This window comes from Protopterus annectens, chromosome 3.part0 (assembly GCF_019279795.1).
Source record: "Protopterus annectens isolate FY-2018-M chromosome 3.part0, PAN1.0, whole genome shotgun sequence".
Classification (NCBI taxonomy): Eukaryota; Metazoa; Chordata; order Ceratodontiformes; family Protopteridae; genus Protopterus; species Protopterus annectens.
The window spans coordinates 1,457,030,370-1,457,055,566 of record NC_056731.1 but is presented as its reverse complement, the minus strand read 5'-3'; the positions used below and the strand labels follow the sequence as shown (position 1 = coordinate 1,457,055,566).

Here is a 25,197-nt window from a genome sequence, read left to right as displayed (position 1 = left end):
TAGCCTATCCTGTATCCATCTTGATCAACTGATCTATCTCTAAATCATACGTTCCAGCAATATGGAAAACATTCTATACATTACCTATACATAAGGGAGGTAATTCGTCTGATATATCTAACTTCAGACCAATTGCTATACTGTCTCCCCATTTCCAAAATCCTTGAGAAATGCATTCACAAGCAGATAATGCAATACCTTCTCCAACAGAACCTTCTAACACACACACACACACACACACACACACACACACACACACACACACACACACACACACACACACACAAAACACGGATTTCATCCTAATCACAGTACTACAACTGCACTAATATCCTACATCAATACTGTATCACTGGTCCGTGACAACAATAAACTAGTTTCATGTCTGTTCCTTGACCTCTCCAAAGCCTATGACACTGTCTCCCATCCCCTCCTCCTAGATAAACTCTCTCATTTAAGATTCTCTCCTCCCACCATATCCTGGTTTTCTAGCTATCTTTCTAACCACCAGCAAGCTGTTAAATGGCACTCTGCCCTATCCCCCCCAACCATCCCAATGGGTGTCCCCCAAGGGTCTTTGTTATATATTCAAACTTTCAAAATGTGGAATACCATATGTTCGAGACCATATGGTTGATATTTGAAAGTTTGAATATATAATAAAAAAAAAAAAAAACATACCTTAACAGTGCGAGTAGGGGGCAAGCCCCACCGCACCCCCACCAACTTAAATATACCAACTCTGAGACTGCACTTCAGTGCAGAAAAGGGAAATTATCCCATTCTGCACCGTACAGTGCCGTTAAAGTCAACCTTCGAACACTTGAAATGTTGATCATATTGTCTCGACCATATGACGATCGACATTTCAAGCATTTGTTTATTTGACATAGACTCTCCCCCAAGGATCCATACTTGGGCCACTCCTATTCAATATTTTCACCAACCTACTTAACACTTCTTGTCCCAATTCTACACGTGTACAATATGCAGATGATTCAACAGTCACCACCATTGCTGACAATCCATCTGACCTCCACTCTACTACCCAAGCATCATTCAACACCATAGAGACATGGCTTTGCGATAACAAATTAATTCTCAACCCCAAGTAAACTAAGCTCCTACTCTTCCTCTCAAAAAACCTCATCAGTCTCAAAACTACATTTTCCATCCTATCAAGCAATAGCACTATCATTACTGCTGAACCTAGCACTAAACTGCTAGGATTCATAATAGACAATCAGCTTAAATTCGATCTCCAAGTCACTGCCTCTATCAAAAAGACTCAACAGAAACTTGGACTCCTTTACCGTAACAAAAGACATCTAACCAATACAGCCAGAATAACTCTCTCCCATGCATTTCTTCTTCCCACGCTTCTCTATAGCTATCAATTATTCACAAATCTTAATACCACACTCATAACTAAACTCAAAACTACATATAATAAGGTTGCCAGATTTGCTGCAAACCAAATGTACAAATCACACCATTATCTATCTCTTAAACAACTGGACTGGCTTGAATTCCCTCATTTGCTGCTACTACATCAACTGCAAATTATCCACTCCATCCTCTACCTACCATCTTTCTGCCCTAGCCTTCTATCTATTATATCTAAATATTCCCTAACCAGGACACTATGTAGCTCAGACCAAGACTTCCTACAGATCTATAAACCCAAAATCAAAACAGGGTGTCAACTCTATAACTATAACCCTGCTACAACTTGGAACCAACTACCCCTAGAAATTAGATCATTTGACCAAACCAAGCATTTCAAACTAGCCACTTGGAGATACCTAACAAATAAATGGTCCTGCCACTGTAGCCATCCTCTCTGAAACTACCCAGCTGTAGCTTCTGTTCCTCATCCCTCCTTTCTACTGTACTGTCTAGCTTAATAATCATTTACTCCTCTATCTCTGTGCTTAACCACTTCATCCCCTTTCTACTCCTCTTGTACCTATACTGTATATAACCACTTAGGAATTATGAATACTGTATTCCTTTCATCACATTGTACCTAGGTTTCTGCAGTGTGACCTCTGTCATTGTACCCAAATGCTTTCTGTATGATTTATTGTAAATGTTTTTTACTGTGCAATTTCTGACATTGTACCCAACTGTTTTCTATATGATTTACTGTAAATGTTATCTCTTTAACTGTTTGTTTCAGATGCAAATGAGAATGTCTTATTAATTGTAAGTAAAATGCAAATACTGACTGCTGAGCTTTTCTCCTCGGGTCTCCGCTGAAAACGAGCTAAACGCTCAACTGGACTAACCCTGTTAACAAATGTAAAATAAATAAAAAAAATAAATAAATTTGTGGCAAGTTGTAGTTCCTGTGGTACAGGGTTTGATTCACTCAGCCCTCATTTGCCTCCAGTGTGACCTGAAGCAAATCATTTAATCAGACATAGCTCCAGTGTTGTCCCTGAAAAGGGACTGTGTGACCATTGATTAACAAATATGATTATTATTATTTATAGGTTCATAAATAAATATTAGGTAATCAGTCTGTAGTCTAGTGCACACTTATCTATTATCCATGCAGCGAGTAAAGGTGAGAACCAAATTCTGCACCTTGTGTCTGTGAAGTAAACACCTTAACTATTTTGCCAACCCTCAACCCCAAAAAGCTGTACTTGTATCAAGATTACATCACCCCAGTGGGACTTACACCCACAATAACTGGCTTAGGAGGCCTGTGCCGTATCTCTTAGGCTACTATGGTTTGATAAATATTGGGCTTATTAGGGACTTGAACCCAGGGCCTCTTGTATCCTAAGTGACGATCATACCCATACACCAACAGGCCTCTGACTTTGAAGTGGTCTAGTGGCTGATTTTTTTTTTCTAGTTAGTTTGGGAAATCAGTTAGCTGGACCTTGTCTAAAAAGGGCACTATAGGAGCAGCAAGAGCATTCACTACTCTACAGAAGCATTGGAATGTGAGGTGGAATCCCTCCCTTGTATAGCCATTTCAGTTGTCTAGCATCTCATCTGATGCTGACACATATTAGATCCCCTTAGAATTAGTAATAGCACTAGCTAATTATTAATATCTAATTGGCAGCTATCTTAGCCAGTTACTAAAACTGATTTTTTCTTTGTACTTCAAAATCAGATTTGTTGATGGAAGGATTCTGTTCAATACTATGATCTTTTTTATGTATGTGACATACATAGAAAACTTTTATATGCCTCTGTCTGCATAGCACTCAGAGGTTTCCATGCTAAGTTATGTTGGGTTTAAGGTACTTTTGTCTCCTGAAAAACAACAAATGGTCACCCTTCTTTTGTCAAACCTCATGAAAACATAATCAGTGTGCCTAAAACTAGAGTTACCAATCCCTAGTTCATTGTGTGTGTGTGTGTGTGTGTGTGTGTGTGTGTGTGTGTGTGTGTGTGTGTGTGTGTGTGTGTGTGTGTGTGTGTGTGTGTGTGTGTGTGTGTGTGTGTTTTTGTGTGTGTGTGTGTGTGTGTGTGTGTGTGTGTGTATATTGATGTGCTGGATTTTGGATAATCCTCCATTCAATGACTCTTAGCTGCGATTGCACCTGCATGTTTTGTATTGCTTAGTTTATAATGGGCCTTATTCTGAATCAGCCTAAGAGGCTTGACAAGGACTTTTTGTCAGCCTCTGCATACGATAATTTCGATTGAGTATGTGTGGAATGCTGTGCAATTATATCTTGATCACAGGGTGTGCTTTATTGGGTGAAGATGGCATCTACTTTGGATAAGTACTTGCATCACTGGCAAACAGAGGGTGTTGAGCTAAGCACTAATTCATTGTCAGTAAGCATCAGGCAGTTGTTATACTAACTTGGTATGCCAAGCACTATGAAGCTGGCAACTAACATGACTAGCTTGTTTTAGGTAAAGGGGATATAAAGTAGCTCCTGGCTTATGGCATTTAATATAAATAGTATAAATCAATGGAATTAATTTATTTAGCACTATAACTACTGTTATAATTTCTTAAAATAGCACCTGGTTTACAGTATTTAATATAAAAATAACAATGAAGTAATCTGTATTTTGTACAGTAAATTACTATTATTGCTATAATTACTTAACATGAGTTAACAGCACAATGTGAACAAAATGCTAAAACATCGTATTGCAATAATCCACCCTAATTGTCCTGTAAGCACAGCATATGGCATAATATTTGTAGTTGTTCAATATGTAATGCTCATAAGAAGTAAATTGAAATGGGAAATACCTGCATTTATCAAATATAGTGCTCCTGTTGAAGAAGGAATGTCTCCAGCAGGGTGTTATTCTACAGGTACTGAAAAACAATGAGTGTAATATCCCTGCTTCAGTGTGTGTGTGTGTGTGTGTGTGTGTGTGTGTGTGTGTGTGTGTGTGTGTGTGTGTGTGTGTGTGTGTGTGTGTGGGCATGTTTGAAGGTATGTGTGTGTGTAGGTGGGTGTGTTTGAGACAGAGAGAGAGAGAGAGAGAGAACACAGTCAAGCTTAAGCAAATAGTCCTTTAAACTGATAAAAACATTATAAATTAATATTAAACAAATCAGTATGTGTGGTTGTGTTTTTTTCTGTGTATGCGACGGAGAGTGAGATACATAGAAATAAGCATCATAACATCATATTTAAAGAGGCATTTAAAAAAAATAGAAAAATGTGTGTGTGTGTGTGTGTGTGTGTGTGTGTGTGTGTGTGTGTGTGTGTATGCATGCAAAAATGTGAAAGTGAGATCGCCCGAGCCATTATTTTACACTCAATAAACAGCACTTTTGCTGTTAACATGTTTAAAACTAAACAAAATATTAAAAAAAGAAAGAAAAAATAGTTTGTGTTTATGTTTCTGTCTTTGTGTTTGAATGTATGTGTGCTGAATGTATGTGTGCTTGTGTGCATGGAGAGAGAGAGAGAGAGAGAGAGACAAGGATTGAGTGAGAACTGGCAGCAGCAATAAAGGGGTATGCATACCTCTCAGCCTTTTAGCTGAAGAAATAGGAAACAGACTAAAATAAAGTGGGACAAAAGCATAAAAGTTGGAACAGATTTTAATATTGCTCTTATAAAATTAGAAAGGTGGTAGAATAACAGGATTTGTGTTAGTGTGCATTTTCTGAAGGAAATAATGTATGAAACTTAAATGTATGTCATGACTTATTTACTCCAAACACCAATGATTGCCAACAAACTACACATTTTATGAGTAAAGGACCAAAAAAAAAAAAAAAATAAGAATATTGTAGTAAAGATGAAAATGCCCACTGAAACACAGATGGGCAGTGATTGCATTCTACAAATCAGCTCAAGACAGAAAGGTAGAAATAAACTTACAAACTGACAGCAAATGGAAAATAACAAGACACAGCCGGCTTTAGGCACCAGCGAGCCCTGCGGTCACTGGGGGCCCCCATTCCCTGGGGGCCCACAACCACAGCAAGTTATCTTATCCTGATATTTTGTTACATGCCTGTCAAATCAACAAAAGATAGTAGAGCATTCTTGTATACTTAATAAACCACATGGATAATAACTCTTATTTATACCGCCTTTAAAATTCATATATATTTCTGGTTGTAGTAACAGTGTTTTGACAAGTAACAGGCATCGAAATTCATTAAATATTTTACTACTGACATAGTGCCCATGGCTTAGTTAAATCTTGCTGTTGGACATTTTCTCCACTAAAACTAACTACATAGCCAGCTTTAGGTCCCTGCTATACCCATGGCTGCAAGGGGCACCCCCTTAATCATCCTTGACTGTGTGGGGGGGGCCCGTAAAAGCTGCTGCTGGTTGGGGAAAAATGAGGAAGAAAAAATCTATTAATTTCCTAATTATGCTCTTTAACCAGAACAGGGCTGTGATATGACCCTGTTAGGATGAAGCTGATAATGAACATGAGCAAGGTAAGCACTAGAGGGATCAGCAGCCCAGGGTGACCACGGTAAGCACTAGAGGGATCAGCAGCCCAGAGTGACCACGGTAAGCACTAGAGGGATTAGTAGCCCAGAGTGACCAAGGTAAGCACTAGAGGGATCAGCAGCCCAGAGTGACCACGGTAAGCACTAGAGGGATCAGCAGCCCAGAGTGACCACGGTAAGCACTAGAGGGATCAGCAGCCCAGAGTGACCAAGGTAAGCACTAGAGGGATCAGCGGCCCAGAGTGACCACGGTAAGCACTAGAGGGATCAGCAGCCCAGAGTGACCAAGGTAAGCACTAGAGGGATCAGCAGCCCAGAGTGACCAAGGTAAGCACTAGAGGGATCAGCAGCCCAGAGTGACCACGGTAAGCACTAGAGGGATCAGCAGCCCAGAGTGACCAAGGTAAGCACTAGAGGGATCAGCAGCCCAGAGTGACCAAGGTAAGCACTAGAGGGATCAGCAGCCCAGAGTGACCAAGGTAAGCACCAGAGGGATCAGCAGCCCAGAGTGACCAAGGTAAGCACTAGAGGGATCAGCAGCCCAGAGTGACCAAGGTAAGCACTAGAGGGATCAGCAGCCCAGAGTGACCAAAGTAAGCACTAGAGGGATCAGCAGCCCAGAGTGACCAAGGTAAGCACTAGAGGGATCAGCAGCCCAGAGTGACCAAGGTAAGCACTAGAGGGATCAGCAGCCCAGAGTGACCAAGGTAAGCACTAGAGGGATCAGCAGCCCAGAGTGACCAAGGTAAGCACTAGCGGGATCAGCAGCCCAGAGTGTCCAAGGTAAGCACTAGAGGGATCAGCAGCCCAGAGTGACCAAGGTAAGCACTAGAGGGATCAGCAGCCCAGAGTGACCAAGGTAAGCACTAGAGGGATCAGCAGCCCAGAGTGACCAAGGTAAGGACTAGAGGGATCAGCAGCCCAGAGTGACCAAGGTAAGCACTAGAGGGATCAGCAGCCCAGAGTGACCAAGGTAAGCACTAGAAGGATCAGCAGCCCAGAGTGACCAAGGTAAGCACTAGAGGGATCAGCAGCCCAGAGTGACCAAGGTAAGCACTAGAGGGATCAGCAGCCCAGAGTGACCAAGGTAAGCACCAGAGGGATCAGCAGCCCAGAGTGACTTATCTCGGTGCAAACTTTGGATTTTAAGAAGAGCTGATACTTCTGATCACCAGGAATGGTTTTCTTTTTCAGGGAGTTTTATAAATACAAGCATAACACCAGATAGTATAACTCTCAATTTCTTTGCTTAAGAATTAAGTGCAATCCCAAAAATAATAGAATAAAGGCTCAAAATCAGGACTACATTTTAAATATTACTTTAATGCATTTAAAAAGTTAGTAGAATAACACCTTTTGCATCAACACATATTTTTGGACAATAAGTATAAAACTCAGATGCCTGGATTTATTGACTGTTTGTAATCCTGAATGATTTACCAGCAAATCAAACTTTTTGAGAAGGAGAAAGCAAAAGTATGAACAAAATCAGGGAAGGTCTGTGAAACCAGGGACAGTATCAGGTATGCATTACTCCTCAATGAGGGAAATAAGTGACTTACCCCTGGTGCTGTTTGACGACTGCTAAACAGCAGTCACTGATCTGGTGTGGCAGTACCAGTATTGCACAATATATTGCTATTTCCTGAAATAACTACAAAACTAGGACTGCTATGGCTTATGTTTGTGTGTGTGTAAAAAATATCACTGATTTTTATATGTGCACGTGCCCAGTAATGACAGGACACAGACATTTTTCTGGATATCAGTAAAAAATGTACTTAGCAAGTAATTATATTTCAAAAGTAAGACATAAGATATATCACAGAACATTCAGACACTCAGATCTTCTTGGAGTCTGGTGGCCCCCATTCACCAGACTGTATAAATGGATACTGGGGGCTCCCTTAATCATCCTTGACTCTGTGGGGACCCCCACAAAAGCTAATGCTGGCTGAAGAAAAATGAGGTAAAAACTGTTTCAGTTTTCTGATTGAGCTGTTTAACCAACAATGCTGAGATATGACCCTTTTAGGATAAAGCTGATAATAGCCTTTGGTTTCAACCACACCCATTTTAAAACCAGCTCTGTTCAAATGTATGTGTACAGAAAGATGCTGTAGGTTATGAGGGTCTGGGGACTCTGTGGTTATTAGTACAACTTTAATTTTCATCACAGTCAAACCTTAGAGGTGTGCACATGAAGTCATCATAGCTTGTGATTGAGCTGAAGACAGTGTTCTAATTGTTTATTTACTTTTCTCATAGACCTCAGAGGTGTAAAAAGGTTACTATAGCTCGTGTATGGGTGGTGTACTGTCTTAGAGTAACAAATTAGAATATATTACAGAAATCATTCTCACAATCACACATCAGGCACATATACATGGGGCTGACTTTGAGGGTTGGGGTGAGGAAGCATGCTATGTATACATACATCAGCAGCCACTTGAATTATATGGCTAAGGCAATTTAAACCTCTGCTTTCATCCTAACACCAGAGGGGGTGTATAGGCAGTGACTGTCTTTTGTGGAGGGTTAGGGAAGGAGGCAGTACTCACAGATAAGACCTATGTATTCCCACAACTGTTAGTTTATTGTGAGTTACTATTTTGTCAGCTTTGAACATTAAGAGTTGGGCACAACTTATGTCTTCCTTGAAAGAAAAAAGATAAGACTGAAATTCTTTTTCTTTTTCATGATTTTTGTTTAGGCCACCATTGGAGTGAAATGCTGAGAAAATCCTCTAAAATGCATTACAGGGCACATATATAACCCCTATGGCTTTGGGGGCACCAGCTCAATTGAGTTATTTCCTAAATGATTATTACTGTGCTGTCTTGGTCAGGAAAGGTGTGCAGAAAGGATGCAAAGAAAACTAAAGCTGAACGGCAACAGTGAATTTCTTTCCTTAATAATAATTTGTTTTCAAGCCATTATTCGATGAAAACTTTGAGAAAAAAGAAAAAAATTTAAAATGCACTTCAGAGCATATAGAAAGTTATGGCTTCTTGAAAAAGCTGAGAGTAAGTAAAATTTAAGAAAAGGAAAAAAAAAGTAATGTGCATGGTATGGGAGGCCCAAAAAGGGGGAGGGGGGATTAGAGGAGAGGACTGGAGGATGTGCGCGGGTGTTGAAACAGTAGGCCTAGTCATCACTTCATTTAAGTCCAGACCTGCACATATAGTTATTGTAATGTATCTTTGTTGCAACTAAATCCCAGTAACTGTAAGTATCCTTTTGTTAGACAGGTCAACAAAGTGTGGTATAGCGGCCTGTTGTGATGTAAGAGCTTGTAGCTATGGTCTCTTTGTGCGTACTACTCCTAAAGGTTTGCAGTACAAACTAAAATGTTTCTTAGGAGGTGTGCATTGACAAGATGATACTTATACTGGAAGTGTCTAGGGGCCCCCCCAATTTGACATTTGCTGGGGGCCCCCAAAATGCTAATACCAGCCCTGATAACAAAGATAATAAATTTTATCTAGCTGAAATAAGGGACAGCAAAGAGCAAACAATATTCATTGATATAAAAAGGAATATTCTAACGAATTGTCTTGCAAAGCATGTTTATGAGAATGATTCTAAAAAAGAAGTTATGTACTCACCATAACGTTCCATGTGAGTAGTTCTATCTCGCCTTCATTCTTCACTGATGGGCTCGGAGCTGATCCTCGGCTCCGACATGGCCGACTAGCATGCTCAAAGTTTTATCCCACAATGCACTGCTGGAATTACCTCAGATCTTGTTTGCTGTGTACCATATAGAAATACAATAATTATTCTGCCTAAGAATGAAGACACATTGAAAAACCTGGATGAAGACAGCCTCCAGGTCAATTGCCAGCCAGGAGGGGGAAGGAGGGAGAGACGTGAGAATGAAGGCGAGATGGAACAACTCACATGGAATGTTATGGTGAGTACATAACTTCTTTATGTGAAGTTGATCAATCTTGCCGTTCATTCTTCACTGATGGGTAGCGTCCCTTGCACCCTGATCTTGGGTGGCTCATGGAAGTACACTCTTCAGAACTGTAGAACCAAATGAAGCCCTGTCCCAGGAGGCATTATCCACTTTGTAATGAGATATAAAAGTGTGAGATTTAGACCATTTGGCTGCCGCACAGATGTTGTCCAAAGGTAATTTGGCTTGAAAAGCTGAAGAGGTAGAAAGTGTTCTGGTTGAATGAGCCTTCACCTTACTAGACAAGGGCATGTTATGACAAGAATAGGTGTAAGTGATACAATCCGACAGCCACTTAGACAGAGTTGTTTTGGCAACTGGTTTATCTTTCCTGGCCTCAGAAAAAGACACAAAAAGCTGATCTGATTTCCTAATATCTTTTGTTCTGCCTAAATAAAATCTAAGCTGTCTGTGAACATCGAGTTTGTGCAACGTATATTCCAATTTGTTGGTATGATTAGGGAAGAAGACGGGCAACTCAGTGACTTGATTGATGTTAATCTCAGAACATACTTTAGACAAAAAGGATGGATTTGTCCTGAGAGATACTCTATCAGCATGAAAGACCATATAAGGAGGCTTGATGGATAGGGCTTGGAGCTCTGACACTCTGCGGGCTGAAGTGATGGCTACTAAGAAAATAGTTTTCCACGATAGAAATTTTAGTTCACAAGATGATGCAGGCTCAAAAGGAGGAAGAATGATGTGGGATAACATAAAATTCAAATTCCAGGGAGAATAAGGTGTCTTCACTGGAGGCCTCATGTGAAAGGAACCTTTTAGAAAAGCTTTAGACAATTGGTGAGCCATAATATTCAATCCATCAATCCCTAGATGGAAATTAGATATAGCAGCTAATTGTACTCGTACCGTAGCAGCCGCCGCTCCTTTGTTGAAAATTTCTGTCATGAATTGTAAAATAGAAGACAATGGCACTTGGTAAGGGTCAATATTATGAGAGGAAGCCCAAATGGAAAATCTCTTCCACTTACTATGATACAATTTTCTAGTGGAAGGCTTATGGGAAGCCAATAAATTTGACTAGTGTCATGGGAAAGATTATAAAGCCTGGTTGTGGGGAATTGGAGCAGCCAAGCGGTTAGCTTCAGTGTCTGCAATGATGGATGAAGATCCCCTGACGGATGTGTCAATAAGTCTGGAACTGGGTCCAGGATCCATGGGTCTTCCAAAATGTGATGGTAACGAAACAGAAACCAAATCTGCCGAGGCCAATGAGGGGTTATAAGGATGATTGTCCATCCCAGTGACTTTGCTTTCTGTAAAAATCTGGGTATCAGAGGAATTGGGGGAAATGCATAGAGGAGACCCCGGGGGCCAATCGTGAACAAGAGCATCTCTCGGGGAGTGACCTGGCATGGGAATCAGGGCAAAATAGCTTCTGCATTTGTTGTTGATATGACTGGCAAACAGGTCACAGGAAGGCTGGCCCCATTTGCGGAAAATCCTGTCTGCAATCTCTTGTTTGAGGGACCATTCGAGGGGCAATAAAATTGCCCTGCTCTGTCTGTCCGCTATGATGTTGGATTTGCCCGGGATGTGCATTGCTAACAGAAAGCGCTGGGATGACACTGCCCACTGCCATACTTTGATGGCTTCTCAGCAAAGGGGATAAGACTTGGTTCCGCCTTGCTTGTTCAGGTACCAGACCACTGACATGTTGTCTGTATTGCAATTTTCCCTAGAGGAAGAGAGTCCTGAAAGTATTGCAACGTTAGAAGTACTGCTCTTATCTCCAGGACATTGATATGCAGATGCGATTCTTGATCTGTCCATGTGCCTTGGGCAGTCTTTCCCTGAAAAAGCCCCCCCCCATCAGGGAAGTGTCCTTGGTCCTAGTGGCAACTGGAGGGGGTAGCATAAAAGGACGTCCTATTGTGACATGAAGAGACGTCAACCACCACTGAGGATCCTTCTTGCAGGAATTCGTTATCAGGATTGTGTGATTCATTGGAAGTTCTTGGTAAGACCATTGAGTGAATAGCAGCCATTGAAGGATTCTCATATGCATCCTTGCTAACGGGATTGCCAAGATTGCTGCTGCCATCAATCCTAGTACTTTCAATACCTCTGCAGCTGGTGCTCTGTTCTTTGATACCAAGGACGTGATGTGTTGGCGAAGAGTACAAATCCTTTCTGTTGGGAGATGAAGAGTGGTGGTTGACGTGTCTAATTCTGTCCCTATAAAAATGATATGCTGCGATGGCAACAAGGCAGACTTTTCAAAGTTGATTGTAATGCCTAGCCGATCACAGAGTGTCAGTAGCCTCTCTCGCTTGAAGAAGTTGATGCCTGGTGGTGGAGGTAAGGAGTCAATCATCTAAGTACAGAAACACCTGGAATCCTAGACGCCTCAGGTGAGCCGTGACTACTGCCATGCACTTGGTGAACACTCTGGGGGCTGTAGTGAGACCAAAGGGCAGAGCTCAGAATTGATAATGATTGGCTCCCAGCTGGAAACACAGGTGATCCCTGGATGGTCTGGCCATCTTTATGTGGTAGTACGCATCCTTGAGATCGATCAAGCACATCCAATTGTCCAAAAAGGGAATTATGGTGACCATTCGGAACTTCTCTTTCCTCACAAATTGTTTGAGTCTGCTGAGATCCAAAATGGGTCTCCAGTCCCCTGTTTTCTTTGGAATCAAAAAGAATCTTGAGTAAGTTCTGAATCCTGTTTGGTCTGCTGGAACTGGCTGGATGACTCTTTTTTTCTAGCAATCAGCGTACATCTATTGTTGCTTGTTTCCTGTGACTGGGTGGAACGTCCGGGATTTTTTTGACGGGAAGGGGCTGGGTGGAGAACGGTATGAAATACCCTGTGGAAATGATACTTTGTACCCAAATGTTATTTGTTATATCTACCCAGGCTTCTGGGTACAATGACAAGCAACCCCCAACTGTCTCCAGAGTAGGACAGCTGGGCCTCCCTTCAGGAGCGCTGGTAGGACTGACCAGAGAAGTGATCTCTGTTACCTTGGTGCTGTGGACCCCCTCTGCTGCGAGGGCGGCATCTTCCATTGTAACCCCCTCCTCTGCCTCTGGAGGGGGGCTCTCCACATTGGAGGGGGGCTCTCCACGTGTGTCTTGAAAGGCTCCTTGGGCTTTCCGTAACCCCATCTTTCCTCCCATCTCACATTTAGGAAAGGGTAGAGTGAGGGTGGAAAAATGGACTGCGATGGCAGACAGAGTCTTTCCTTCTTGTTCACACCTGGTCAAAGTCTCCTTCACCTTTGGCCCAAACAAGGATGAGCTGTCAAATGGGGTATTCATAAAGGAAGACTTGAAGGGTTCTGCAAAGGAACAGGGTCGCATCCAGGCATGCCTACGCATCCCTCATGGGATTTTACTCTCTTTTGCAACAGTTTCTTCCTTCTGTTGTACAGTTTGTTTATGGCAGGGGACCACCAGATTGGCTTCCTTTTTTGGAGGATAGCGTCTTGGTTCTGTTTGGGATAGCATGATCCATGCAGTCGTGTAAGTGCTTATAGAGTGCATTTGTGTAGGATTCATCAGTTGTAACTGTATTGTCCATCTGCATGGGTGTCATGAAATTCACCACTTCTGTCTTAAGAAGCATGAAGTTGGCTTTGGAGAAATGTTTTACTGTGGTTTCCTTAATGGGGGGTGGGGGGGTGGGATGTGGATATCAAGAGTGATAAGCTTATGGTCGGATCGGACCAACGAGAAGTTGACTTCAGGTGTGGAACACTGGTCACACATGTTGGTAATGACTAGGTCTAGGATATTGTTGCCCCTGGTGGGGGGTGTGGATAAGTTGATCTAGGGCATTGGAGTTTATGAATTCCAGAAAGCATTGAGCTAAGGAGTTGATACACCAGTAGTTTTCCCAGTTAATGGTGGGGTAGTTGAAGTCTCCCATTATTAGGGTGTTTGGTTGAACCCTAATATTTTCCAGTACATCAAGAAAAGAGGAGTGGGAATCCTGGGGCATGGTGGGGGATCTATAGCAAGCTACAATTTGGATTGCAGTTTTGCCCAGAGTTAGTTGCACTTGGATAACCTCAGATGCATTATGCTGGGCAACTACACATAATACTGGGGTGATACTTTGTAAGGCATTAACAGCCACACAGCTGTTACAAACACCAAACAAATGTTTAGCCAAGCAGACTAAAAACAATAGTAAATTTCAGATAAACACCATTTAATTAGCAGAAATTGCTATGCGATTTCAAGTGTAAGTAGAAACAAGTACTTTCCTACACTTTTCTTGAAGTTTAAAAAGCCAGTTAATCTCTTTCAATTCAGTATTAAACTTCACGCAAGTCTCTGTAGCCTTTAGAAAAGACTTCATACAAACAGTGACCATCACAGTTAAAAAGAGAAGAGAAACCGAATAACCACAGAACAATCACTACTGGTCCTCAGATTTCTAAGACCACAACCAAAACCAGCTGAAAAACTACAGCTAAGCATAAAAATGGGAGATACATAGAGAAAGCAGTCAGGTTAATACTGGAGTGATACTTTCTAGCACAGTAATAGCCAAAAGACTTTTATATACACAGTATGCCTGTATACCTTCCTCCTAGAATCTGCAATTGTCTTGGAATCAAACATATCCTCACATGACTACTACCCGTGCTAATGTCCAAATAACTCAGCAATAGCTTGGCATCAGATGACCACTGGTATAGTAGGCTAAGTAAAGTGTTTGAAGGTTAAACCTCTTAGTTTCTTTTTCTTTGCAGATCCAATTCTGACATAAGGAGATGAAGTTGGGAAAATGTTTAAATTCACCAAATATTACTTTTCTACTGCAGGTTACACATTGAGTGAATTGTGGAATCAGACAAGAGGGAGAAGGCAAATTCTGCTTTTGTTGTCCATGTGACGATTGGGGAGAGATGGGTGAAGGCTGCCAGCCTAGTCAAATAGAATTTGATACATAATTCTATCAACTGTATAAATAAATGTAAAATACAGGCTTGTGTTTTTAAATGTAAGAAAGCACTGTAAAATGTGAACTTCAAAATTGTTGCAACATTGCCATCTGCTGTAAGGAAATCCAAGCCAAGTATTTCAAATGTGTCTTTTTAAGTTGAAAAGATCTTATGAATCTCTTTAATGTTTTACAATTTGGCTCCAGGGCGACTAGATGAAGATTTTATGACCATTGTTTTAAGGCTAAAGTTTATGACTAGAATTTAGATGTGGAAGGTGCTTTACTGCTCTGGTTTCTGCTAGCATATACATGTGAAATGTCTTGTATTGTTGTAAGTTTCTGAGGAGGTGTTAAATTGCTAAATACTGCAGTTTATGGCCTGAGAACTCAGAACAGGTGTTAAGATGATGCAATATGAATACTGGGAAAACCTAAGTGTCAAAAATGATCTGCCTTTGGGAGGGCCTTAGAGACATGTTTGTTAGTAATGTTTAAATACTATTTCTCACAAGAGACTAAAAGGCATTTTGACTCTGGACATCTAATTTATCAGTACTCTGCCTTATGCTCACATGTAAGTTTTAGCACTGTGATTTCTTGTAGGAATAGTTAAAGCTAGTAAAATTAATTAGGTATTTTTTTTGAAATCAGACCTGTTCTACTGTATTATTTTAAGTTTCTGTGTGATCTCTGACCTCTTAGATATATCTGTGGTGTAGTAGTTTTGCCTTGTGTTTTAATTATTTATTAAATATTTTTAAAACCTTCTACTTGTGGCTGATTTGTGTAGAGATAAGCTCTAGAGTACATTGCATATTTAAAGAGGTTTGTAACAGGCCACTCTAAAGTAAGTCTTGACTGTTAGTCATACTACCATTGGATATTAATATTGCACAGCAATAATTGGACACCCTTTTAAGGGCCTTTTAGTAGCTGATATTATTACCAAGGTGGTGGCAGTAATTACTACTGTATAGTCTGGGTAAAGGGGTACAGCTGGAGAATCTGTCAGCCTTTCCCAGGGGTATCTGTGAAGTTGTATAGTTGAAATAGATGTTTTGTGAATTTAATTATTCAGTATTTGCATTATACAAATTTGTATGAAAGTAGGATTTTTTATAGAAGATATTTGATTGCATTTAGATGGTTTTGTATAAATGTATATATTTTTTATGTTATTTTGTATTACACATTTAATTTCATTATTATAAAGTGGAAGAAAGCGCTAAAACTGCATCTGCCTCGTTTGTGCCATTCCTGCATTTAGGCTGTAGCTTTAGTTTTCACTGGTTGCTGCTTAGTCCGTGTTTGTTTGTTTTTCCATTTTTTCCGCTTAGTGCACAGAGCTTAGAGAAGTAGAGGCGTCACAACTCGGACAACTTGCTGGACTTTCTACACACACGGCGGCAGGGATGAGGGTAGGCTGAAGAAGTGCGTGACTCCTGTGATGTGGATACCCCACGTTAGCTACTATCACGAAGATAGTGTTTTGTTTGACTGTTTACAAACAAAAAAAACAACATTACTAACTCAGGGGTTAACATTACTAACAATGAAATGAGTCATAATTGTGCGCCGTTTGCATTGAGCGTGCGGGAGCGTGGTTGGTTCAAAGTGGAGTTAGTCAAACAGCAATATTACCGCAGGGTCTGAGGACTGCAAGTTTCAAAAATTGTGAATTATTCTAGGGTTACAATAGAGTTGGTCAAAAAAGCTTTAGGATTAGACAAAGATGTAAATTTTGCCACATAGAGATGAAAAGCCTCTATACTTCCATCGAAACCAATAGAAGGAAGGTATATGAGAAGAACATCTTACCAATCATCTTAGCTTGAGTGGTGGGTGTGAAGGAGGGCAATGGGGCCAGGGTGGCCCCAGCCTTTGCTAATTTAGTGATGGATGATGGGAACAATTTTTTTTTGAAAGTCCATGAAAATGTTTTGGGAAAGTGTATTAGACTATTAGATATTTTTGTTTTGTTTTTTGGTTTAAAAGGTGGAATTTTAAAACAGAGAACATGTTAACTACTATTAATACCACTACTAGCTTCTAGTTTTCAAACATTTAGAGGTTGATTTTCTGATTATTTCTTGATTTTCTTCTGGATAATCACTATCAACAACACTGGTAGTATAGTAGAGTCTATTATAAACACAAGATTAAACCATTATCTTCACTTCAAATGAAGACATCAAAAGTGAAAAAAGAAAAAAGTGAGTGGAAGGAACAAGTGATCAGACTCACTAAATGATACAGTATTTTGCAAGAACTTATAATTTTGAGAGACATTGTTGTAATAAGAGGATAAAAAGACAATATAAAAAAACAATTGGGTAAAAAAATGTAATTAAAAGTAGGAAAAGCAAATTATTAGCTATTAGATATTATATTATACAAACAAATTATAGAAATAAACAGAGAAGGCTGTCAAAGGCAGAGGAATGCCAATAAATATGAAGATTTGAAGTTCCACTACACTATGAAAAGAATGAACAAAATAATTTTGAAGAAATCAGAGAAGAAAAAAAGAGAATAGAAAAGAATTGTTTTAGAAAAAAAAGAACACTAACATCAAAAAAAACCAAGAACTTACTAATAGTAAATAGTGTTAAAAAAAGATTAGATCTCATTAAAAAGGCATATTAGAGTTCTAAAGAGAATCTAGATAAAAAAAAGCACATTTGCATGCACCTTGTACACAATGTAGATTCTTTTTGAGTAATAAAATGCATCACTTTGAAACATTCTAAAAAAACTTATTGGGCAAAGAAATATTTCAACTGTAACATGTTATTGTATATTTTATTTGTGTCATATCAGTGATTTGTGGTATAAAATGAAACTAAAAGGTAGTCTAAAAAGAAAGAGGTTCTAAAACAAGCACTTATACTTTAAGATGAATTAGAATTAAAAAATACAGAAAACAGAATTCATTGATTAATTCAAATTTTTTTCAAAAGTTTGAGTTAAAGTTTGTAGACAGAGACAACAGACAAATTTGGTGAAAAACATATACCAGGCATTAATGTCAGATTTCACCAATATCCAGGGGGTAACATCATAATTATTTGATTATTTGAAATTTAAACAAATCAATCTTCCAAATCTTCAAATGTTTCTTGTTGTACAAATATCATGTTTTAATTTAGTATTATAACATTGTCTATCAATTATTTATGTTTATAGTTTTATTATTGATTAATTCATTTTTATTATGTTTTAATTCAATGTGATGTTTTATTTTGAGCATTACATTTTAATATTCATTTTTTGCATTTAATTATTCAGCATGATTTATTTTTTATTTTGTTGTATATTTGATTTTTTGTAGATTTTTTTGTATTTGTGTATAATTTTATATGCATTTATGTGTTTTTACACATTTTATTATTTATTTTAGATTTATCATTGTGTAATGCATTATTGGTTTTTAAAGACATGTGTTGCAAGGTGCATATTTTTCTGAAGGTTTCACATTTTATTAAAGTGGAAGAAAAGCTTATTTTATTAAAAATTTTACTGTGCCATTCCTGCATTAGGCTGTGGCTTTAGTTTTGTTCACAAGTTGTATAAATACTTATCTTAAAGTGTGTGTGTGTGTTGTGTCAGCTACTTGGCAAGGACATGAAGTACTGGTTGGACAAAGAGGGTACTGGAGGTTTTAGCTTGCCCAGTTAGGCTGAGACCTGGACCCTATAGCTGTGCCAGTGGGGAGTCTTATTGGGGACCTGGCAAGCAAGGGAGCAACCAGCCCCAGACTGACTGTGATCTCTGTGTGCACTTAAGGGAAATTGTACTTTACTGTGTGTATTAGTTATCCTTTCCTTTTCTAGGAAATGACCTCCCTGGTGTTAGTGGTGAGGATTGAGGCTCCTTGATTGCTAGGCCAGGGCACGGTCGTCACAGTCCACCTCCCTCCTCCTCTTCAAGTTTGTGCAACCTTGATGCAGGAGTCTATACATTTAGAGATTGGGATGTAGGTGCTTGCACTCACATGACAAGTTACATGTGGATTTGCCTCTCTACAGAAAAAATTAGTTGTGTGTGTTTGGGTTTTTTGTTTCATGGACTCGCAATTGCAACTTTTAAGATGGATGTCCCAAGGCTTTAAGCATTTTGGATTAGTCATGTCTGCCAAACAAAACACAGTTAATCATATTAAATTGATATCCGTGAATATGCTTATGTTTCTGCCTTCATCTTGTGCTGGTTTACTAATAATGTTTTACTTGAGAAACTGTGGATAGTTAATGACAGAGTTTAAACTTGAGCTTAGAAGTTGAGTTGTAGCATTTTTTCAGAATGGTTTGTCAAAAATCATTCAATTATTATAAAAAAAAATAATAAATCTGAAAAATTCAAAGCAGTTGCACATAATGAGCATACTTATGTGAAAATCTTAAGCTATATAACTGCGCTTATTAAATGCACAATATTGGCTAAGCCAGAACTCAGACAGTAATCACTGCATTAAAAGCTCAGTCAGACAGTGGGCGTGAGAGCTGAACTGATGATAAGATAGGTGAGAGGGAACTGTTGCATTCATTAACTAACAGACAACCACAGAAATGAGATGGGCTGCAGGTGCAATGAAGCACTTACTTCCTAGAATTAAATTTACAAAGGAATAGATATTATTTTGAGCTATCTCTGTAAAATGACCATATGTAGGAGCACTCATGTAAATGTTTACTTTTTTGTAGGTGTTGGGGAGAAAGGATTGTGCTGCAAATAACAAATTTAAAGAAATAATGACAAAATGAAGTAATGCATTATCCTAAGTGGTCTGACTACGCTATTATCCAAATGGTGTCAGGCGGTGTGTGTTTGCATATCTACTGTGTTTGTCTGGGATGTTCAGCAAGATACAGGGTGTACTCTTTTTATTATGCATATGTCTTGGATGATCTAAACGCCTTTGAAGAGTCAGTAGAGTGAAGTTTCCTTCCTGCACTGATTGTGTATGAGCTTGATTTTAAGGCATTGCAAAGATGGGAAAACATTGAGCACATTCAGGTTTTTTTGCATTTGCATTCAGACAGTCAGATAGTGAAGGGATTGTATACATCTTAGTTTTTATCTATATATTTGATAATTAAAACCTTAATTTAGAGGTCTATGTCCTTTTATGACAGATACATTGTATTTTAGAGACTATAATTTATTATTATTTATTTTCTTTTTTTTTACTTGAGAATGATTTGTTGATGTTTACTTTTTAACTGACAGATACTTTTAGAGTTAGTAATAACTGGCAAGATGAAATTGAGTCCACTGCTAAAGAAACTGCTAATCAATGCCATCCATTCCAGATTCCTTAACGAGATTGTGACTTTAAAACCATGTTCTTTCTGTTGATAATCTAAGCAATTAACTAACCTTAATCAGCAAAGTCTAAAGTGTTAGTATTTTGTTATATATTTTAGGTGACCATTGCTGATTGTGCCATAGCACATGGATTTCAGGACTTCCTGTGAGGAGGTAAGGTCGTTTCTTTGCATTCATTACATTTCATAAAATGGTGTACTTTATGAAGTTGTATTTAGCAAATTTCTGATTTAAGCTTTTCTGAACACAAACTTAAGCCAGTCCTTCTCTAGTCTTTTAGCTGTTTGAAGAAATTATAGCTTTTTTTAAAATTAAGAAGATGGAATAACAATACTAAACAATATTCTTACATTTCTGATTTGTGTGTTTTTCATCATATCCTTTTGTTTGTTGCACATGTTAAGATTCCATCTAAAATCCATGAAAAATGTAATTGACCTTAACTGCTGTAATAATTCCAAATGGTGGAACATTGTGTGATGCCCGTGCAATGGCCCAGCAATCAAGGAGCCTCAATCCTCAACACTAAGACCAATGAGGGGCGTCCATATAGGGAAAGGATAATAAATACACACACAGTAAACTAAACTTTCCATTAAGAGCACACAGAGATCACAGTCAGTCTGGGGCTGGTTTCTCCCTTTCGTTCCAGGTCCCCAATAAGACTCCCAACTGGCACAGCTATAGGGTCCAGAAGTCAGCCTAGTGGGCAAGCTAAAACCTCTAGCACCCTTTCTGTCCAAACAGTGCTTCATGTCCCTGCCCAAGTAGCTAACACACAAACACACACTTTGAGATAAGAGTTTATACAACACCACAGACACTCCTGGGGAAGGCTGGCACAGGTTCTCCAGCTGTGCCCCTTTTACCCAGACTATACTGTAAAAATCACTGCCACCACCCAGCTAATATTTATCAGCTACTCAAAGGCCCTTATGAAAGGGTGTCCAATTATACTGTGCAATATTATTGTCAAAATGGTAAGTGCAACCAGTCAAGACTTATTTGGAGTGACTTGGAACAGTATCACTATATACATGCAAATTACTCTTAGAGTTTAAATTATCTCTACACAAAATAGCCACAGCTGAAAGGTCTAAGAATATGTAATAATAAATAATAAAACACAAGACAATACTTCTTACTACACAGTGCTAGTCAAGAGTTCAGAGATCACAGAGAAATACTTAAAATAATACAGTAGAAAAGTTCTGACGTCACAGAAAAAAACTAGTCTAATCGTCCTATTTCCTAGCTATATCTAAGAGAAAATACAGTTCTAAAATACTACTTAGATATAGATACAGGCAGAGTGGTGAGTTGGATGTTCTCAAGACAAATGCTCAGATGCTCTCATTCTTTCTGTCCTTAAATTGATAACACAGTACCACTGATTCATTTCAGATTACATCATTTCTTTCAGGTACCTAGGCTAACAGACTCTCAGAGGTTAATAGCCCTTTTGACTTTACAGCTGTTCAGGAACCAGCGCAATAAAAGAAAGTATACATACAAATTCTAGCCATTAACTATGGCCTCAAAACAACAGGCAGAATGCCTTTATCTAGACATCTCGGCTCCAAGTTTTGACATCTAAGAATTGACTTGTCAGCTTTTTTACAGCAGAGTGCACTGTTGTTACATTTTTTGCAGTTTCAGATTTAACACCATTTTTTCCCATTTAAGAGAACAAGCTAGTGGCTTATATTAATATTTACAAATGAAAGCATTATCTACAAAATTCTATCTGGCTAGGCTGGCAGCCTTCACCTATCTTCACACATCTCCCCCTCTGGGGAGCTCAAGCTAGTTTTTCAAGTGACCCTTGAGAAATGTTGCTTGAGAGGGTTATGTCTATCTGAGTATACCTTGCCCCATTCCCTATCTTGAGATCCCATCTTTGTTGGCATTGCTAATCCCACTGCAGTGCTGCACTGACATATCATATACTTGCAACCCTAGGATCCATCTTAGCAACTTGGCATTTTGCTGGCTGGCTCTGTGTAACTATGTTAGGGGGTTGTGATCTGTCACTAGAGTTAATTTTCTTCCATACAGATAAGGCTGAAGTTTCTGTAGTGCCCACACTGTGGCTAGACATTCCTTTTCTACAGCTGCATAGAATTCCTCCCTGGGTTGGAACCTACAACTATGATAAACCACTGAGTGCTCTTCTCCGTCTGAAAAAATCTGGCTAAATACAGCCCCCCTCCCCCATGGTTTGAAGCATCCACCTGCACAACAAATTCTTTGCTGTAATCTGGACTGGCTAACACAGGGTGTCCTCCCAAAGCTTCCTTAAGCTCCTGAAATACTTGCTGACATGCTGGGGTCCACACTACCTTATCTGGCCTGTTCTTCCTCATCAGGTCAGTGAGGGGAGCAGCTATGGTACTATAACTGGGGAAAACTTTCTGTAGTACCCTGCTGTCCCTTCGAATGCCCTCACCTGCTGTTTGGTAACAGGTGCAGGCCATGCCAGAATGGCTTCTACTTTGGCAGGTTCTGGCCTGATCTCACCACTCCCCACTCTATGTCCCAGGTAGGAGAACTCTGCCATACCCATACCCACCTGACATTTGTTGGGCTTAATGGTCAACCCTGCCCTCTGTAGTCTTCCCAGCACTTCCCTGACATACTGAAGGTGCTCTTGCCAGGAATGGCTGTGGATGGCAATATCATCTAGGTAAGCAAGGGAATACCCACCTGCCCCTGCTAGGATATGATCTACCATCCTTTGGAAATTTACTGGGGCATTTTTCATCCCAAAGGGCATCTTTGTTAACTCCTACAAGCCAAAAGGAGTCACAAAAGCTGACTTCTCTTTAGCACTGGTAGTCAAGGTCACCTGACAGCAACCATTGGTAAGATCAATGGTTGTAAGTTACTTAGCCCCACCCAGCTGTTCTATGGCCTCATCTGTCCTAAGCATAGGGTAAGCATCTGACTCTGTGTGACTATTTAATTTCCTGTAGTCCACACAGAACCTGGTGCTGCCATCCTTCTTTAGCACCAGCACCACTAGGGAGGCCCAGGGGCTGTTGGACTCTTGAATCACCCCTAGTCCAACATCTCCTGTATCTCCTCCCTCAGAGTCTGTTTGACTCTCTCAGGTACCCTATAAGGGGCCTGCCTAATAGGTCTTTGGGGTCCTGTATCCACCTGGTGCTGCACCAGGTCAGAGCACCCTGGTTTCCCAGTGAACATGTCCCCAAACTCCTGGAACACTGCTCCAATTTCTCGAAGTCGGGTAGGAGATAGCTGCTGGGACATTGCTATACCTTCAACTGAGGTGTCTGTCCGAGCCTCACTGAGGAGATCAGTCACCAGATCTCCCTCAGACTCCTCCTGCAAGCCACTGCAAATGCTCAGCACAAGGGCTTTCCTATCATTGTAAGGTTTCATCATGTTAACATGGTACAATTTGTGCTCCTGCCTCCTGCCTAGCAGTTCTACCATGTAGTTAACATCACTTACCTTTCTTACCACCTCATAGGGTCCCTCCCAAGCTGCTTGCAACTAGTTGTGTCTGACAGGAATGAGAACCATTACCTGCTGCCCTACAGTGTACTTTCTAGCTCAAGCATCCTGTCATACCATACTATTTTCTGTTGTTGGGCTTCATCCAGATTCCCCTGGGCCAAACCCAGGAGTTCCCTGAGCCTTGTTCTGAGGTTTAGAACATATGCCACAACAGACTCCTTGTGAAATTCACACTCACCTTCCCACTCATCTCAAATTACATCTAGAGGTCCCCTCACCCTATGCCCATACAGCAACTCAAAGGGTGAAAAACCTGTGGATTCCTGGGGAACCTCTCTGTAAGCAAACAACAGATGGGACAAATATTTGTCCCACTCCCTCTTAAACAGGTCTGCAAATGCCTATAGCGTGGACTTGATTGTAGAGTTTAACCTCTCAACCAGACCATTAGTCTGGGGGAGGTAGGGGTTGGTCTTCAGGTGCTTCACCCCACACTACTTCCACAGACAAACCAGCAGGTCTGACATGAAATTGGCACATCTGTCAGTCAGTATTTCTTTTGGGAAACCCAGTCTGCTGAAAACCTTTAACAAAGCATTTGCCACCTTTCCTGCCTCAATGGAGGACAGAGTCACTGCCTCAGGGTATCGTGGTGCATAATCCACTACCACTAGGATATACTTTTTTCCCTATGGAACTTGGCCCTGTGGAACTTGGGGTACTCAGAGGCCCTACAATATATATAGCTACCCTTTGAAATGGCTCCACAATCACAGGCAAAGGCATCAAGGAGCTCTCACCTTGTCTCCTGCCTTGCCTACCTTTTGGCACTGCTCACAGGTCCTGTAATACCCTGTTACAGCTCTGGAAATTCCAGGCCAATAGAAGTTCTGCATAATACATCTCTTTGTATGTTTTATGCCCATATGACCTGCAAAGGGGATATCATGGGCTATGGCTAGAAGTGCCAGATGGTAGGCTCTAAGCACTACAAATTGCTGTACTGTCTCACCTTCTAGTCCTCCCTCAGGGGTCCACTCTCTATAAAGTAACTTTTTCTCCCAGTATACAGATTCTCCCTTCCCTTGAGAATCAGGTGCCTCCCTAGCTACCTGCCTCAGGCCTTGCAATGTAGGGTCTGAAAGCTGAGCCTGTCTCAAATCTCTCTTTGTAACCCTTCCCAGCTCCCCTTCCACATGAAGTCTAGCATCCTGTGACAGTGGTGCCTCACTGCCAGTCTGGGTCCTACTACTCACCTCTACCTTTGCAGTCACTTTGTCCAAGGGAGCATCAGTACCCACAAGAAGCTGTGCCTTACATTCATTCTCACTTCTACAGAGTAGCTCCCTCCATGAAATAACCACCTCACCAGTCCCGGTTACAAGTATGCAGTCTGACTGGATCTCCCCCAGGGTACCAGACCCACATGCTTGCCTCCAAGCCTGACTGCATGTAACTGCATAAGCACATAGTACTGCCTCATCAACATCCTTCCCTATCAAGACAGCTGCAGGATGGTAGTTCGGTACCCCTGTTGTCTTAAGACAACCTACTATTGGCACTTTGCCTTTCCCA

General features: G+C 40.3%; 1 protein-coding gene across 1 annotated transcript in view; it reads left to right on the top strand.

The window, feature by feature from the left end:
- SNTG1 (syntrophin gamma 1) overlaps positions 1-25,197 on the top strand; it is a 4,111,241-nt gene that overhangs the window by 1,719,352 nt on the left and 2,366,692 nt on the right. Inside the window, exon 7 of the mRNA XM_044065493.1 lies at positions 20,238-20,292. Within this exon, the coding sequence (XP_043921428.1) occupies positions 20,266-20,292 (27 nt within the window). The 5' untranslated portion in view covers positions 20,238-20,265. The remainder of the gene's footprint in view (positions 1-20,237; positions 20,293-25,197) is intronic.